This window comes from Equus asinus, chromosome 14, assembly GCF_041296235.1.
Source record: "Equus asinus isolate D_3611 breed Donkey chromosome 14, EquAss-T2T_v2, whole genome shotgun sequence".
In the NCBI taxonomy this organism is placed as follows: Eukaryota; Metazoa; Chordata; class Mammalia; order Perissodactyla; family Equidae; genus Equus; species Equus asinus.
This window is the reverse complement of record NC_091803.1, coordinates 8,848,524-8,866,780: the sequence shown is the minus strand read 5'-3', so window position 1 is coordinate 8,866,780 and position 18,257 is coordinate 8,848,524. Positions and strand designations below refer to the sequence as shown.

At 44.3% G+C, this 18,257-nt stretch overlaps 1 protein-coding gene and 1 long non-coding RNA gene across 34 annotated transcripts in view; one reads left to right on the top strand and one right to left on the bottom strand.

The window, feature by feature from the left end:
* The window catches only part of LOC139040147 (uncharacterized), a 69,590-nt gene that overhangs the window by 27,527 nt on the left and 23,806 nt on the right, over positions 1-18,257 (bottom strand). The gene's annotated exons all lie outside the window — the stretch shown is intronic.
* LOC106845821 (olfactory receptor 2AE1-like) overlaps positions 1-18,257 on the top strand; it is a 205,700-nt gene that overhangs the window by 168,396 nt on the left and 19,047 nt on the right. For all 33 annotated transcript variants that reach the window (XM_070484250.1, XM_070484246.1, XM_070484247.1 and 30 more), the window contains one exon: positions 17,502-17,725. In XM_070484250.1, the coding sequence (XP_070340351.1) occupies positions 17,704-17,725 (22 nt within the window). In that variant the 5' untranslated portion in view covers positions 17,502-17,703. The remainder of the gene's footprint in view (positions 1-17,501; positions 17,726-18,257) is intronic.

Sequence of the window (18,257 nt, the reverse complement as noted above, 5' to 3'; positions counted from 1 at the left end):
TCCCCAAATAGTAACTGGATGACTTTGGACAACTTATCAACCTTCTCTGAGATTCAGTTTCTTGTTAGATGGTCTTGGATATTGTCTTAGCACAGTCGCAGGCATGGTAAGCAGTCATTAAAGGTGCTTTTCATTAGGCTGTAGAAAAATAGATCTGGAACTCAGTAGACTTTTGGGGACCGGACATAACAGTGTATAGTCGAGAGTGAAAGTCTTGGGAACAGATGCTGCCTCCCAGGGGAGTAAATAGTGAGGAGAGAAGAGGGCAGAAGACAGACCTTGGAGAAGGCTTCCAGCACTGAAGGGTAAGGAGTAGAGGCTGAGCTAGCGACACAGATTGGAAGTTATTAGAGAGGAGGAAGAGATGGATGGGGAAGAGAAAGGCTCCTGGAGGAGGGAGTGTTTCCTCGGGGATGCAGTGGGATGGAGGAGCTCTCGGGTTTGCTCCTTAGGATGTCGGGCACCCTCCTTTAGCAAGAGCACTTTCTGTGCAGTGGCACAGAAGCCAGGCTGCAGTCGATTGAGAAAGAATCTGATGTGGAGGCCGTGTGGGGCAGCCTGCCTGGATCCGGCCCCATCAGGGAGCATGAGGGAATGCTACCATGCTTTGGGTCCATCGACTAGGACACTGGGCTTCCAGAGACTTCTTCTCATGAACCTCCACTCTGTCTGATAGGTTGCGTGTGGTCAGGACCATAGGCTGTTCCTGAGGGATAGAGGAGAAGTCTGTTCTAGTGGATGGGGCACAGATGGACAAACAGATAGTGCCCTCACACCCCCTTGGGAGGGGCCGTATGCAGCTGTGAGCTGCAGGGCTCTCAGGGGCTGGAACCACCTGCCTTCCTTTCACTCTTCCCCCTCCCATCACTTCCTGGGGACACAGTTCTCTTTGTGCGGTCCATTTCCCCTCAGCCCCAGCTCCCATGGACAGGAACTGCCAGAGGGTTGGACGGGGGATTAGAGCCTCCCCTCCACAAAGGAGTTCTGAGCCTTTCTCTTCAGAGACACAGGAAACTGCCTGACGCTTTCAAAGAAGACACAGGGGCCACCTAAAGGGAGCTCAACTGTAGATGATTTGAGAAGAATGTGATCAATGAAGGGAATAATGAGGGACAAGCTTTCTCAACCTTGTATGCTGAATCTTTTTGTCTCTGCTATTTGTCTGAGGGAGGGCCATTAAATTTAAGATTAAATCTCATGTAAGTCCTCAATAATCCCACCACCGCATGAAGCCATCTTTGCCTCATTGTCTCCTGTTTTCCCCCAGTCCTTCTTCCTATGTGTCCATCATTTACACTGTAGTCTTAACCTAGATGTGGCTTTCTATGCTTGTTTTCTCATTTCAAATTACAGAAACCGTTTTTCCATGTTGGTAGAATGTTTTTTCTTTGCTGAGGAGATTTGCCCTGAACCAACATCTGTGCCAGTCTTCCTCTGTTTTGTATGTGGGTCACCACCACAGCACGGCCATTGGCAAGTGGTGTAGGTCTGCAGCGGGGAACCAAATGCAGACCCCTGATGTGGAGCACGCCCAACTTACCACAAGGCCATGGGACCACCCCCATGTTGGCACACTTTTCACAGTTACAGTGTTTAATGTTTGCATGATATAGCATCTTCTAATCATTTTATCCATGACTTACTTTTAGGTATAGAATACATTATTATTAACTATAGTCATCTTTTTGTATATTAGATCTCAATAGCTTATTTATCTCCTAACTGAGAGTTTGCACCTTTTCATCAACATCTCCTCGTTCCCCTCTCACACCCCCGCTCCCTGGGAGCCACCATTCTACTGTCTGTTTCTATGAATTTGAGTTTTTCAGATTCCACATATAAGTAAGACGATGCAGTAATTCCCTTTCTGTGTCTGGCTTATTTAACTTAGCATAATGTCCTCCAGGTACATCCATGTTGTCAGGAAAGGCAGGATTTCTTTCTTTTTGAAAGCTGAATAATATAATAATATACAGTTGTGTAGATGCACCACATTTTTTTGTCCCTTCATCCATGAATAGCCCCGTGGTTTGCTCCCTGTGGTGGCTGTTGTGACAAATGCTGTGGTGCACACATGAGTGCGGAAGTTACTTCAAGACACAGATTCTGTTATCTTCCGATGTGCCCCCAGCTGTGGGATTGCTGCATCATATGACAGTTCCACTTTTAATGTCTGGAGAAAACTCCAAATTGTTTTTACGTAATGGCTGGACTAACAAAAACCAATTCCAGAAGGATTTTAAATACAAATGGAAGTTATAAAATACCTTCTGCGACACGTACCTTAGGAGAATATTTTCAAGAACTTGGGGCAGGCAAGCATTTCATAGAACAAAAGGATAAATTGGAAAGTATTAAAAAGAAGAACTTGTTTTTGTCTAAAGAAACTTTTAAGAGAGTAAAGAAGGCAGGCACGAAGGGCATAAATACTTACCATTTATTTATCTGACAAAAGACGATTCTAGGATGTGTGACTAACTCCTATAAATTGATAAAGACACACACAGACAATCCACCATGAAAAGAAATGGGCAGGAGATTTGACTAGGCATGTCACAAAAAAGATACCCAAATGGGAATCATTAGGTGATTGGATGCTCCACATTATTACTCGTGAGGAAAATGCAAATTAAAATGACGACGAGATACCCCTACATGCACGCCACAATGGTCAAAATCAAAAACTCTGACAACAGCCAGTGTTAATGAGGATGTGAAGCAACTAGAACTCTCATACACAGCTGTGAGGGTAAACTATTTCATCCACTTTGAAGCTCTCTGGTAGTATCTCCTCGAGATGGACGTGCACATAGTCTATGACCCAACAATGATGTCCCCAACATAGATGTGTTCCTATGTTGGCCAGCAGACTTATACAAGATGTTCAGAGCAGCATCTTTTGGCATATCCTCAAACTGGAAACAACTCACTGGACATCAGTGGTGGAGTGGACAAATAAAATGGGTTATGTTTCATAGTGCAATACCATACAGAAATAATGTTCAGCCACAGCCACATTCAAGAATATTGATGAATCTTACAAGCGTAATGAAAGAAGCTCGACATAGAAGGAGACACTCAGTATGATTCCATGTCAATAGAGTTCAAAGACAAGAAAGACAAATGGAAAGTTAGAATATTGATTTCCCTTGGGGGAGAGAGGCAGGGACCTGGGAGGGGGCATCAGGTGGCCGTTCAAGGGCAGCTCATGTTCTATTTCTTGTGGGTACTGGTTGCCGGATGTGTTCCCTTTGGGTAATTCATGGAGCTATGCAAGTATGATTTCCATAGTTTCTGGTATGTATGCTATGCTCCCAATTGCCAATCCAATCTTGTGATTGTACCCTTTTTGACTGATTAGTCCCAAGGCAAGGCATAGTGGTTGGCACAAAGCTCTGGAATTAAGGACCTGGATGCATAGCCCAGATCTAACCTCTTCCAGCCTCGGAGACCCTGGCCAAGGGACTACCTCTCTAAGCATCACTTTCTTCATCTGTAGGCTGGCTTGAAGATGGAAGCTGTCTCTTAGTTAGTGGGAGGATCCATTCCTTACTGGCACAGGGCAAGAACTCCATAAACAAGGGCTCTTGCGGTTATTCTTGCTGTTCTTCCATGTTTGGGCGAGGGAGCTGGTGGATGGTGGCCAGTGGCAGAGGGAGGAGCAGGATGGGGATCCAGTGAAGACACGTTCTCCAGGTGAGGGTGAGGGGACAGAGCAGAGCTGATGCTGAGGTGCAGAGGGGAGGGTCCCAGGCCTGAGTCCCCTCCTTCCTTCCCCATCTCAGCTCCTGCCATCTGTAAACACAGGAGGTGAACTAACCAGGTGATCTCTAGATGGTTCACCCTTCCAGCTAGGACACTGGAGAGTTGGGAGGGTGACGGTTAGGCCATGAAAAGCCAAAAACAAATTTCCCAGTTGGATCCCCCCTCAAACACAAAGGACCATCTCTGGGAGCGAGCTGAGTTGGAGATCAGTGGTGGGATTATGGGTCCTTTCTATACTGTTCCTTGTACATTTTTCTACTTGGGATGGGAGCCACCCAAGCTGAGGAGCTTCCTGGGTGGCTGAGGCTCCTGGGGTGTTTCCCTTATCTCAAGACTCCACATGAAAGGGGGTCCCTTGGCCCTGGAGAGCAGAGAGTCACGTTCTGTGGATGGGACAGCGTGGAAGTCCCTGGGCTCCGGAGTGCTCTGTTGGCCCTGCCACAGACCCTCCATGAGGGATGTCCCTGCATTTGATGGCTTGTGGGGGGATTACATTAAGAGGAGGGGGCTCATGCTGTCAGTGCCTGTCCTCCAGGGACCCGTGACCTTCTGTCCTCCTCCTTCTTGCCCTGAATCAGCCCCTAGCCTCCCCTGGGTGGAGCCCCATCTTCCCAGCCTGACCCATTAGAATCCGAACTCCCCCAGAAGCTCAAGAGGAGAGAGTCCGTGAGTGCGGCTTTTGTCCGCTCCAGGGTATCTACCTCTCTCAGCCTTTGGGCCTGGCCTCTCCCTGGGGGAGTCTGGGTCTCAGAAGCTGCACCTGGGCTCCTCCCAGCTAGCAATATGTGCTTCCACTCACATCCTGCGCCACCGAGCTGTGTCCGCCTGCGGTGTGCACAATCCATGCACTGAGCCTTGTTTGGGGTGAAGGTTTGTGCTGCACAGGGAAGCAGGGGTGGATGGTGAGGAGGGGACAGACAAGTGAAATGCTGCCTAGAGTAGGCAGGAGTCAGGGGAGCCAGGGCACGATATGGTCGGCACTGGGGGCCTTGACATCTGCAGTCATGATGTGAAGGTGGGAGCAGCCCGCGCTCCGCACCAGCCTCGGCCCCTCTGACTGCTGGGGTCAGGTGCAGGAGAGGCACAGAGTTGGGCTCCCAGGGCGGATTTCACCTGGCCGGGACCATGGAAGGAACGGGCAGAGCTGTGGGTCGGGAGCGTGGGGCTGTCCCGGAGCTCAGTGTGTGCTTGGAAAGGAAGGATGTGATGTAGGGAAAGGAAAGTGGGCATGGAGCAAGGGTGGCAGACGGAGACCCACTGGGCTGAGGAGGTGTTGGGGGAAGGAACCGACAGTGAGAGGGCAGGAACGACACCAGTGGGTGCTGGCTAGAGGTGGCTGGCCTGAAAAGGGGTGTCAGTCATGGTGGAAATGTTTAAATGTGTTCTGTGAGGCCAGAGCAGTGGGTGGTGGGGTTCGAGTGGAGGAGGGAGGAGGCAGGGCCACAAGGGTCTGGGATGTCAGAAGGATCCTCTGGGTGGATGCAGAGTGACCAAGAGGGGTCGATTCACAGTGGTGTAGAGAGAGACAGGGCTGGCTTGCACACCCACCTCGATGCACACACACATGAACACACACACACTGTGATCAGAACACAGGGTGCTGTTGGCCCAAAGGCTGAGCACAGCTGCCTCTAGTGCTGGCTGATGTTGACGGCCCACTCCTTGTAGCCAGGCCACTGTCCCTAAGGCCCCTCCTGCCCACAGAGACCCCACTGAAGAGCTTCATCTGCACGTCCTGATTATTCATCTTTTCGTTGAAGTCGCTGATGCACTGGTCCCTCTCCAGGATGAAGCAGACATGGATGATGGCTCTCCACCCTGGAAGGGACACAGGTTAGAGCCAAGTTGGACTTGTCAGGGTCCACGGGGATGGGGAGGGACCTAATGCCTGCAGGAGGGAGAGCAGATGTAGGGGGAGCCCCCATGCAGGGAGCTGCATGGTCAGGAGGGCAGCAGTCTCAGACCATCAGCAAAACAGAATGGATGTGGCTGGCGGCTGGCCAGGGTGCCCTCAACCCTGGTTCTCTGCTGGCCTCAGATCGCCACCCTCAACTTGGCTCCTGAGGCTTGTTTTCCCGAGTTCTCCCATTGCTGCAGGGAGCTTAGGAGCAGCTGACCCAAGCCCCAGACTTGCAGACCGGGTCTCTGGATGGCGTAAGAGGAGATGATGGACACCGTACCAGCAGGGTGTGGTGTCGCCTGAGGGCAGGGCCCGGTGAGGTGGGGGAAGCACAGGAGCCCTGTCCCTGGGCAGGGGCCAGCTTCAGTGAAAAAGACTCCCAGCTGGAAGGGTGGCCAGGGAAGACTGTGCTCGGGCTCCGGGAAACTGGAGAAAGTTGGTTCTTGGACACAGTGTGGACAGAACATGAGCTGCATGTTGGGACCCGCCGGGATGACGGACGACTCTGAGCAGTGGAGGAAAACTGCCTCCCCAGGTGGAGATCTGAGGTTTCAGTGGGCCGCGGGAGATGAGTCTGTCCCCTGAAAGGTCAGCCAGATTTGTTACTGAACCTGATGTGAGTTCGCTCACCTGTTGCGCAGCAAGCCAATCTCTGACACTGGGTGTGGTGGAAGAAACTAGGAACTTTATTTTTGCACAGCGCTGAGCAAGGAGAGAGGGAAGCTAACGCTGAAATCCCAAACTCCCCACAAAGGTAAAAGGAAGGGTTTTTATTTGGGGTTTTAGGTAGGGGAGTGGGAGCATATGGCCTTGCTGGTCGGAGCTTTCCCACCAGCCTGTCTTTTGCCTTGAGACTACTTGCAGAGAAGAGGAAGCCTGTGACCTTGCTGGTCAGCAGCTTTCTCACCAGACTGTATCTCTTTGCGGGGAGGAGATAATCCAGGTGCTTGTCCTTGATGGTATCTGTCTCCATGGAGGATAGTGGATTATGGAGCCAGGAAGCCAGAGAGTAAGCAAGGAATGAGTGTGATTTTAAACCCATATATTCTGGGTTTAATGTGAGGAAACTGATATCAGGGTCCGTATCATAGCCACTATAGAAAGCAGTATGGAGTATCCTTAGGTCATTAACAATAGATCTACCATAGGATCCAGCGATTCCACTGTTGGGTCTTTATCCAATGAGCTTGAAAACACAAATGCATACAGATACATGCATCTCTATGTTCATGGCAGCATTATTCACAATAGCCAAGACTTGGAAGCAACCTAGGTGCCCATCAAGGGACAAATGGATAAAGAAGATGTGGTGTATATATATACACAATGGAATACTACTCAGCCATAAGAAATGATGAAACCTGGCCATTTGCGACAATATAGATCGACCTTGAGGGTATTATACTAAGTGAAAAATGTCAGAGGGAGAAAGTCAAATACCGTATGATTTCACCCATAAGTGGAAGACAAAAACAACAGCAAACAATCACATATCAACAGTGATTGGAGTAGTGGTTACCAGAGGGGAAGGAGGGAGGGAACAGGGTGAAAGGCGTGGCTGGGCACACGTGTGTCTTGTTGGATTGTAATTAGTCTTTGGGTGGTGAACATGATCTAATCTACACAGAATTTGAAATATATTATGATGTACATCATAATATACACAAAAATTTAGAATTACAGTCTGGATCCAAACTTCCGTATTTTTAAAAAAATGTGTTTAAATTCTTAGAATAGTTTCTTACTTTACATTGATCATCACTTTAATCTGTGTTACTTTTTTGTGTGTGTGTGTAAGGAAGATTGGCCCTGAGCTAACATCTGTTGCCAATCTTCCTCCTTTGTTTTTCTTGCCAAAGCCACAGTACATAGTTGTGTATTCTAGCGCTTCTCTGTGGAATGCCTCCACAGCATGGCTTGATGAGCAGTGTGCAGGTTCACATGCAGGATCCGAACTGGCAAACCTTGGGCTGCCAAACAGGAGCACAGGAACTTAATCACTAGGCCATGGGGCTGGCCCACAGCTTCCATATTTTATGCTAATCTTAAATAATGCTATCCAGCAAACTGAGTAAGAGGGAAAATTTTCCAACTTGTTTTATGAGGACTGTAAAATCTTGATACCAAAACCTTACAAGGACCCTACAAAAAGGGGAATAATAAACAAACAGAAAATTAGACTTTACGAATTATACCATTAACTATAACAGCAAAAGCTTCAAATATGAAAGATTAAATTTGATGAAATATGTAGAAGACCCCTAGATTACAAACAACAAAATATTTTTAAGAAAAATTTAAAAGACCTAAATAAAAGGAGGGCTGCAACATGCTCATGGATTGGAAGACTGTGTACTTAGAGATGTCAATTTTCTCCAAATTTTTCTATAGAGTCAATGTAATGGCAATCAAACTAAAAGCAGTTATGGGTGGTGGGTGGAGGGACTTACATAATGAGCCAAAAATAGTCATGATACTCTTGGAGAAGAAAAATAAAAGCGATGGACTTACACTGCTAAATATCTAGACTAAAGCTATAATAATTGAAACAGTGTGCTATTGGCACAACGTTATATACATAGACAAATGGAACATAGAAGTCTGGAAGCACACCTACAGATAAGACAGATGATGTTACAATGTAGCAGGAGAAGCATGTTGTTTTCAATAAATAATGCTGGGTAAGTTGGATGTGAATATGGAAAGAATACATTTTGATCCTGACCTCACACCATACACAAACATCAATTTCAGGTGGATATAAAATCTAAATGTGAAAGATAGAACAGTAAAGACTCTTTTAGAAGAAAAAATAGAAAAATATTTATGAGCTTGGAGTAGGACAGATTTTTTAAACAGGACGTTAAAACACTATACAGGCTACAAATAGAAACATTGCACTACATTAAAATTAAGAACTTCCAGTTATCAAAAATTACCATATAAAGCCTAAAAATGAGAGTTACAGAGGAGAGAAAGGGTATCAATACTTACATTGAAGAAAGAACTCATGAGCAAAACATATTAAGAACCCTTACAATCTCACTAAGAAAAAAGCTGACAACTCAATAGAAAATAGGCAAAGCATTTGAACAGGCACTCACAACAGAGAACATCCAAATGGCTGATCAACATATGAAAGGCTCTTAACATGATTAGTCACCAGAGAAATGCAAAGTAAACCTACATTTGAAATAGAGTCACTCACCTCCTATGATGGCTAAAATAAAAAATACAGACACACCAACCGAATTTTGGCAAGGAGATTGAACAAGTGGAACAACTGGATTTCTCATACACTGCAGGTTGGAGAGTAAATTACTACAACCACCACTTTGTGAAACACTTTGTCAGTATCTGCTATAGCTGAGAATGAGCGTACAGTCAACAGGAATGCTAGTATTTGGCCACCAAGGTCTTGTTCTAGAATTTTCATACGAGTACTATTTATAACAGACCAAAGTGGAAACTATCCAAATATCCATCAATATTAGAGTGGGTAATTAAACTGTGGGATAGGCACACAATGCAAATCTATTCAGTAACGAGAACAAATGTCTAAACACAACAGCAGGAATGAATCTCATGAAGCAAAATATTGAGCCAAAGAAGTTAGACACAAAAGAGTATGTCCTGTACGATTCTAAATTTATCAAGTTCAAAACCAGGCTCAATTTAGCTTTGGTATTCAAAGTCAAATAGTAGTTACCCCTGTGGGACACTGATGGAAAGCGGAATAATAAGAACCTCTGGGGGCAAGTGACATTGTTTGTCTTGATCTGTGTGCTGGTTACCCTATGGAGTCACTTTCTGAAAATTCATCATGCTGTACCCTTATGATTTGTTCAGTTCTCTGAATATATGGTATACTTAATAAAATGTTTTTAAACCCATATTACTCCTACAAGTATTAGGATTTAGTAGAGGGGTCAGATGAAATAATTAAAACTATAACACACTTCCTCTGTCTTTGACAAAATGAATAGTTAAATAGATCACACTTTCTAACCTAGAGAATCTAATTCAGTTGCTCAGCAAGCAAGCAGTCAGATTTGGGATCTAATGTATTAGGCCACATAAGCATTTCATTTAATATTTCAAAGTAGGGAACAAATCTAATCATTTCTAACATAATGGTCACTTTCTTAAAGGGCTCTTGGGTAAGAGCAGAAACAAAGACAAAAATCAGAAAATAGTAGCAAAGACGTGAGATGGCAGAGTGAGAGAAAGAGGATACGTAAATGAGTAGGTTGAGTGAGGCTGAAATTTCCCTAGACTTCACTTATCCTGGAACAACGTCAGCAGTTCCAGCTACACATGGCACGTTGAATATACATAAAACAAATACAGTGATAAAAATGTTTCTGAACTACATTTTGAAAACTTGTGGAGAAAAAAGCGCGGGAAGCCCAAGAGAGGGTCAGAGAATGAGAGAGATATTAGACAAATACTAAGAAAAGAATAGAAAGGCAGACAGACGCAGAAGACATCAAAGAGCAAGAAGAGGTCCAACTTCAGACCTATACGGACTTACTTCATCTTTTCCTCTCCAGATGCAATTCTACCTGCAGAAGTAGTGACTTTAACTCATATGGCAACTGATATAAATGTTGACAACGTGAAGGGGTAATGGGACTTGGATGTGAATTTCCATCTTACTCATGAGCAAAACAAAATGTGGCAGCATCATGACATTAACAGTCAATCAGACATAGGACAAGTGCAATTTGATTAAATGTAGGAAAAAAGAGAAAGCCCAACTCTATTGTTCCTGAAACCATTAGTGAAACAGAATCTAATGGAGAGGAAAGACCTCACAGATTATTTATTCCCTGCCCTTTCCTGGCATACAAACATAGGAAACTTGGCTCATTCCTAGTAAAATATAGAGAAAATCTAGGTATTTCTCAAATTAAACTGACCCTTATATAAGAATTCTGTTTCTGCAGGTGGGACACAGACGCTTAGAGCTTCTCTATAAGGATATTATCAATGATCCTCAGTTTGGACACATTAGCAGATATATGACTCTGTAGGAGAAAATTTTTCTGTAGCCTGTAAGCACTGCCCTCTTGTGAAAAGATTGCATTCCTGAGGAAAACCACTTGTCCTATATTCCTAGTAACACCTATGGCAGGAAGGAGTGGACCCAGAACAAAAGAGGTTGATTCGTATCCCCCATCTCACTTATGCTCTGGCCACACAGGAAGAGAAGAGGTGTGTGGAGAGTTCTAATGTGAGGTCCTGAAGGGAAAGGTGTGTGAAAGCAGAAGGGAAGTAAGACCAAAGGAAGAAAAATTGATTCCTCTCTCCAACTTTAAAGGGAAAAAGGCAAATGGAAAGAGACAGAGTAAGTTAGAGGGGATGAGGGAATGGTGGACACAGCCAGCATAGGAGAAAATGAATTTGGAGTGCATTGGCTTAATGACCTGAAGCTTCAATAGATATGTGTCTTCATAATCACTGAAAATAAAAATAAATAGGCTTAAAAGAGGACAAAGAAGAAGAAATGGCATCTTGGATGATCATCCCAGTCTAGCCTGGTGATGACACAGCCTGCACACCATCAGATGGCAACAATACGAGAGTCCCCACGGAAGACCTGCCGAGCTAAACCCTTCCCAAACTCCTGACCCACAAAATAGTGAGAAAAATAAAACAATTCTTGCAAGTTGCCAAGTTTCAGGATAATTTGTTAACTAGCTAAAGGTAACTGGAACAGCCACCCAAGACAGATGCATATCTGCCTGGGCAAAGAGAACTGCCAGAGAAACACATGGGTTAGAGGCATTGGATTTATGGGTGTTGCATGGGCCCAGGGTCCGGTATGCAGCCCCCAATGGTGGTAGAGCCCATGTCAGAGGTGCTGCCGCTGGAGGCTGTGTCACAAGTTCTGCTGTGGCTCCTGACACCTCAGGTTGAAGATGCTACCTTACACTGCTGTCGGAGGGGCAGGTGTGAAGCCAGAAGTACCTTTTCTCCTCCTGTAGCCTCTGGTTGTTGTTGTGGGTAAGTGTGATTTTTGAAACCTCGCATCAGGGCACCACTGCCTCTGCCAGTGGTATCTGCATTTTGAATGCAGCCCTTGATGTTGAAAGACCAGGGTCAGAGTCATTGCTGCCTGGGGAAACGGAGGGGGCTCGTTCACTGGCACTGCTGTGTTGCCTGCAGTCTCAGGGCATGGGCGCCCCCCACCATCGTGGGGGGTGGGGTAGGGCTAAACCGAATGTCATTGTTCTTCCTGCAGTCTCTGGTCACTGGCCCGCGCTGGTGAGCATTTTGAAATCTCAGGTCAGAGCACCACCACCCTTGCTGTGGATATCTGTGCTGTGGATGCTGTACCCACGGCTGGAAACACCAGAGCCACTGTCAGAGAGAGAGAGGGAGCTGGGTCGCTGGCACTGCTGTGTGTCCTGAAGCCTCAGATCCTGTGCACCACCCACCACTGCTGGGACAAAGAGGGGCTATGCAACAAGCACCATGCCTCCTCCTGTAGCCTCAGGCTGCTGATGCATGCAGCTGTGCTCCTCAGGTTAGGACACCAGAACCACCGCTGGCAGCATACACCTTTTGTATTGCCACTGCTTTCGGAGGGGGAGGGGGCTGCTTCCCTAGTTCCATTGCTCTGGCCCACCAACCTTTTGACGTATAGATGCACAGAAGTCTCAGGCATTCTGGTGTTCTTTGCAGTGAGTCCTTTTTTGGTCAATTGATGTCCCACTAGGTGTAACATAAAGTGGACAGACAAAGAGAACAACTGACTTTACCATGATGCAGCTGTCACGTTTCTTTTTTTAAAATTAATTATTTATTTATTTTCTGATGTACATCATAATATATTTCGAATTCTGTGTAGATTACATCGTGTTCACCACCAGAAAATGAATTATAGTCCGTCACCTCACATGGGAGCCTCATCACCCCTATGCCCTCCCCCCTGCCCCCTCCCCCTATGATAACCACCAATCCAATCTCCAATGCTATGTGTTTATTTGTCATTGTTTTTATCCTTTACTTATGAGGGAGATAATATGGAATTTGAGTTTCTCGCCCTGACTTATTTAACTCAGCATAATACCCTTAAGACCCATCCGTGTTGTCACAAATGGCCAGATTTCATCTTTTCTTATGGCTGAGTAGTAGTCCATCGTGTATAAATACCACATCTTCTTTATCCATTCGTCCCCTGATGGGCACCTAGGTTGCTTCCAAGTCTTGGCTATTGTGTATAACGCTGCAACGAACATGGGGTGCCAGTATCTTTGTGCCTTTGTGTTTTCAAGTTCCTTGGATAAATACCCTGCAGTGGGATAGCTGGATCATATGGTAGATCTATCCTTAATTTTCTGAGGGAACTCCATACTGCTTTCCATAGTGGCTGCACCAGTCTGCACTCCCACCAGCAGTGAACAAGCGCTCCCTTCTCTCCACATCCTCTTCAATATTTGTTGTTTCCTGTCTTGTTAATTATAGCCATTCTGACCAGAGTGAGGTGATCCCTCTTTGTAGTTTTGATTTGCATTTCCCTGATAGCTAATGATGTTATTTTACTTCTGTATCTGAAATCTTTTCACATGTTATATTAATGTAGTGTATAAAATTGGAGTATGACCAACAGCGAGAGTGAGGAATGCTAGCAGTAATTTCCTGCTTCCATTCCTTGACTTCTCTTCTATGATATGGCACATGGGGAAACCTCAAAAGTGTCTTGTGGGTAATAGAGGCTAGATCTTTCTCACTGTCTTCTCACAAGGGTTGGATACAAAAAGAGTACAGAGAACTTGGTTCCAAGATGGAAAAAAGCCAGGGACCCTAGGGAGTATTTCTCTCCACGGTTAATTGACCCTTAGAGAAGATGTCCCCATGTTGTCTTCAGAGCCACGTTCATTGAGATAACTAGTTCTCCTGACCTCTACAGACTGAGTCCAGGAAAGCCCTTTGGGAATGCTCATCTCGGTGCATACAAGTGTAATTGGCATCTTGAGTAATGGTTTTCAGAAGAGATTCAGGATGTGTCCTCTGGGTTGGAATCTCTGATGCCATCTACTTAGTGTCTTTGATTTGCCTCAGGCGACATCATCATAGGTCATTTGGACTAGGGCTTGATTCATTTCTCACAGACAGTACTCCTCTTCCCTCACATTTGCCTTGTTTCAGACCAAGTCTCATTCCTGATAAGAAAACATTCATGGAGTCATGAAGGGGCTAATTCTAAAAAGACCAGTGCTAAAGGCAAATTCTGGTTTTATTAAATAGAAAAGGGGGTATTAAGCTAAGAAGAGAGTGCCTTCAATGATTCAAAATAGCAGAAAACACAAAACAGATTTTCTTTTGACTCTAGGCCCATTGATGATTAAGCTGGTGTTAGATGTAGCTTCTTAATCAGGTAACATTAATTGAAATTCTTATTGCCTAAGCTTGCATGGCCAGTTTGGAATGGAGAGGCATCTGAAATATAGGTTTAGAGGCAGCAGAAGCATTTGCATGATTCAAAGACCCAACTAGTAGACGTTAAGGAAGTCCAGTTACTTAATCTATCCTGGCGTGTGCTGATGGAGCTCAAAACCTGAGCATACCTTGCAAGAGCCTTACAGAATTACATGCACTCTTGCTCTTGATGATGGTCTGTCACTAGGATAGTTAGCATAATCAGTGCTGACTGTGGAGGACAATATAGTCTATGCCATTCCACCAGTAAAAAGAGAGTTCCAGGGTTAGAGAAGGAAGTCTGATGAGCACCTCAGAAAAGACTTGTTTGGATGACCAATAGCCAATGTGTGAGTCAGCGTGGGCCTATCCTGGCCTCTCTATTTCACTTCTATACTTGTTCTGCCCACAAGCCTCTGCAGAGGAAATTTCAGGTAAGGTAATGTTGGTGTTTCAGGTATCCATGAAATCCTTTTCAGAAACTGGCGCACACTCTGACATTGTCAGTTTATGTCCTCATTCCTTAAATATGAAGGTGATATTAGTCAGTTCATGAGGAAAGCTGCCTGATGAGGCAGAGGAAAAAAAAAGCCAGTTGAGAGCTGCAAATTGGAATGGGAAATTATTATAAAAGCTACCTGGGGCAGAAAGAGAGACGACATGAATCAGATGATGGAAAAGTTACGCTACAGAGATTTACAGAGAAAAATGGGAAAAAAATGAGGAAAGAGATAGGAAATATATGAATATTTTAGTAAAAGGGAAATGTGTGGATGTCTGGTTAGGGCTGGAGTGATCAGGGGGAATGCGGAAGATTTGGGCCCTTAGTCCACAAGAAGCTGAATTTGAAATAACAGTGTGAGGTGACAGCCAATATAATGATACTAGGCTGCATTAATATGGAGAGAGTTAATACATGTGACTTCTTTCTTATGGTCAAATTATACTTTAAAGAATACGTTCTGTTCTGAATTCTTCACTTTAGAAACTAAGTAGATAGTGTGGAATGCATGGAGAGCTAGGGAAACATTTAGGAGGAAAAACACAAAGAGGGATAGAGTGGATATTTTGAGGATCAATGTAGATTAGTATTTTGCACTAGGCTTCACCATGGCTGCCAACTCTCATTTTGAGAAGTGTGCATATGAGAATTAGATACAGGGCTGATTGGGAGATTTGGTTGATTAATATTATAATCCTAGTTTTATCAGCCTGATCTATAATTTGAAGGCTCTCAGGTCTACCTAGGACACATATCCTGTTTGTTTTTAAGTACATAAGTACAATGGCTTTATTATGTTTCAACCTGGCACCTATTCATATTTCTTTAAACTATTCTTAACTTCCAAATAAAGACAGTACTGAGTTTTCCTTCCACCTAACATGATAAAGCTTTCCATGTACAATGAAAAACATGTTAACCTTTTCTCAAGAAGAGGATATAAAAGACACTGTGCCTTTCCCCATAAGAGGATACAAAATCCTTTTAGGTTTTTAGGCAAAATTCATTTACTCCTATCTGATTCATACCCCTCCTTTTATGTCATATAACTTAAATACCGAGATATGAACCTAACCATTTTGTTATATCGTATGTTAGAAAAGGTGATGATGGAGAGGATGAAGACAAAAATATTTAGTTAATATATGTGAACCAAACGTTCATATCAAAACAAGGGAGAAAGGGCTGTACTGTTACAGTTTTGTTTTGCAGCAGCTCACATGAGCACGGCTGGTGTTTACAGCTGTCTTCATTCACTCCCCATTTCATATTCCCTTAGTGTGCAGCTGGTCAGCTTCCTTGTCAGGTGAGGTGACACCAACTTCATTCCGGAATGATCTGGGCCCTTAGTAGTCCTGTCTGAATTGGGTGGTTATGGGTTTCCCCTGACTTTCATCACAAAGAGGCTCCCTAGAACATCTCCTGCATTGCAGACATGCTCCTCCTTATCTCCATGGTGTAGTAGCAACTGAATTTCCCCTTGCTACTCAGGATCGGTCACATCAGCCAGTATATAGTACCTCCTTAGCTTGTTGATTCAGTGATATGTGGAGCCAAAAGTGGCAGGGTAGCAGGCTCAATTATCAGTAAATGAAATCCTTGTTGTGTCACCTGGTAGAAAAATACTTCCCTTTGGAACAAAGACCTCTAACGCAGCAGAGCCTAAAAGTGCAGAAACAGGAAGCAAAGATTTTCCTGGTGGATCGTAATTATAAATTTTATAGTGAGAGGACTCATTCCCATTTTTACCTATTGATGCCTGGTCCCGAGAAACTGATTGATGGAAGAAACAGCATCAGAAATTAGATGCAGATTAACAGGATTTACTGCATCCTGGAGGACATTGTCCCAGCCATATGAGGTGTTTCCGACCAGCTGTTGCCATAACCGAGTCTTCAAAAGCCCCTTCCACCATCATATTAAGCCAGTTGTTTTAGGAAGATGGAGAATATGCTAAGACCAGTGGATTCCATGAGCATGGGCCCATTCCCACACTTCATTTGCTGTGAAATGAGTTCCTTAGGCAGAAGCAATGTTTCATGGAGTACCACTATGGTGAGTAAAGCATTCTATAGGTCCACAGGTGGTTTTTTGGCAGCAACTGTACGCAAGGAAGGCAAATTTATATCCAGAGTAAGCGTCTATTGTAATAAAAACAAAGCACTCTCCCTTCCACGATGAAAGTTATCCAGTTGACCCACTCTACCACCAAGTAGCTGGCTGTTCTCCTGGATAGTAATACCGTATCAAGGACGCAATCTTGGTCTCAGTTGCTGACAGGTTGGGCACCCAACAGTGGAACTTGGTGAGTGGAAGTCCATGTTGCTGAGTCGATGTGTAGCCTCCATCATGTCTTCCATGGCTACCTTGTTTGTGGGTCCATTTGCATGAACAGGAGTGACTGAGGAAGAGTCCTAACTGACATCCACAGAATAGGTTAGCACGTGGATAGGATGACTCATTCTGTGGACAATAGTAATGGGCACTTCTTCCCTGTTTTTTATGAATGTTTGGCATGATTTTGGTTGTATGCAGGATAGTTATACCATGTTAGGCAGGAGGATGACTTTGTCCTGTTTATTTTGTGATTACGTGTGCTTTAAGGAGATGTGTATGTGTACCAAATTGACATGGGATGGACTCTGGTCGCTTTGTAATGTGTCAATGTGGCTAGGATGAACTACATTTCCCAGAGTTCCCACGTTTGCGTGTTTCTGGCTAAGGGGAGCCACAGGAAAGATTCTCAGGGAGATGTCGAGGCAGAAGGGAAGCAGCTGCTGTGTTGTTTACAGACCGTAAAGTTGGTGATATGCTGCCTCACCTCATTCTTGTGAAGCAGCATCTGGGCCTGAGATTGGCTCTACCTTGCCCTCAACCTTCCTTTAGCATCTGTGACTTCTGGGCCAGGTGTGTGTGTTCAGCCTCATGAAGAAGGACCCCAGCTTCCACAAGATAGCCATACCACAAATTCCAGAGACAGCAAGAAAGGACGTGAATTTCAGTCCACGTTGCAGGGTCACAGCTGAAGCATGTGGGTTCCAGCCTGCAATTGATCTACCACACTTCATACCCATCTTCCCTTCGTGACTGCTTGCCACAAGGCCTATCAATGTCCAGCATCAGACACAAAGGTAACAGCCTCACACAGACTGCTTAACCAGCTTTCACACTTTCACAGGGCCAAATTTCCATACAATCTATTAAATGTATATGTCTACGTATCTATCAATTTCTTAGTGGTTCAGCTTCTCTGGTTAAACCTTGACTGGTATAATAAGCAAAAATAGTATTCATGTATTATTTATACATATAAATATAATATATAGAAAATTTATTGTATACATAAGGATAAAAGTACAAATGTTTACAAAAATATGAAACTGTATATATGTGTTTACATATTTTATAAAAGTGTATTTGTGTGTATATGTACTTATAAAATATATATATAGGTGGTTATATATTTCTTACTTAATGAGGAGAGACTATTGTTTTGAAGTTTGGCACTTAAAGGGGCCAGAAGATTCTAGAATTTCAGAGTGACCATGTTTGTGAAGAGAAATTTGAAGTTCTCACTTTTTCTAAATGGTTACTTCAACAATTTGACCTGTTGTATAATTAGAAATAGAAAAATTTTTCTTCAAAGATTCTTTTGTAGATCAA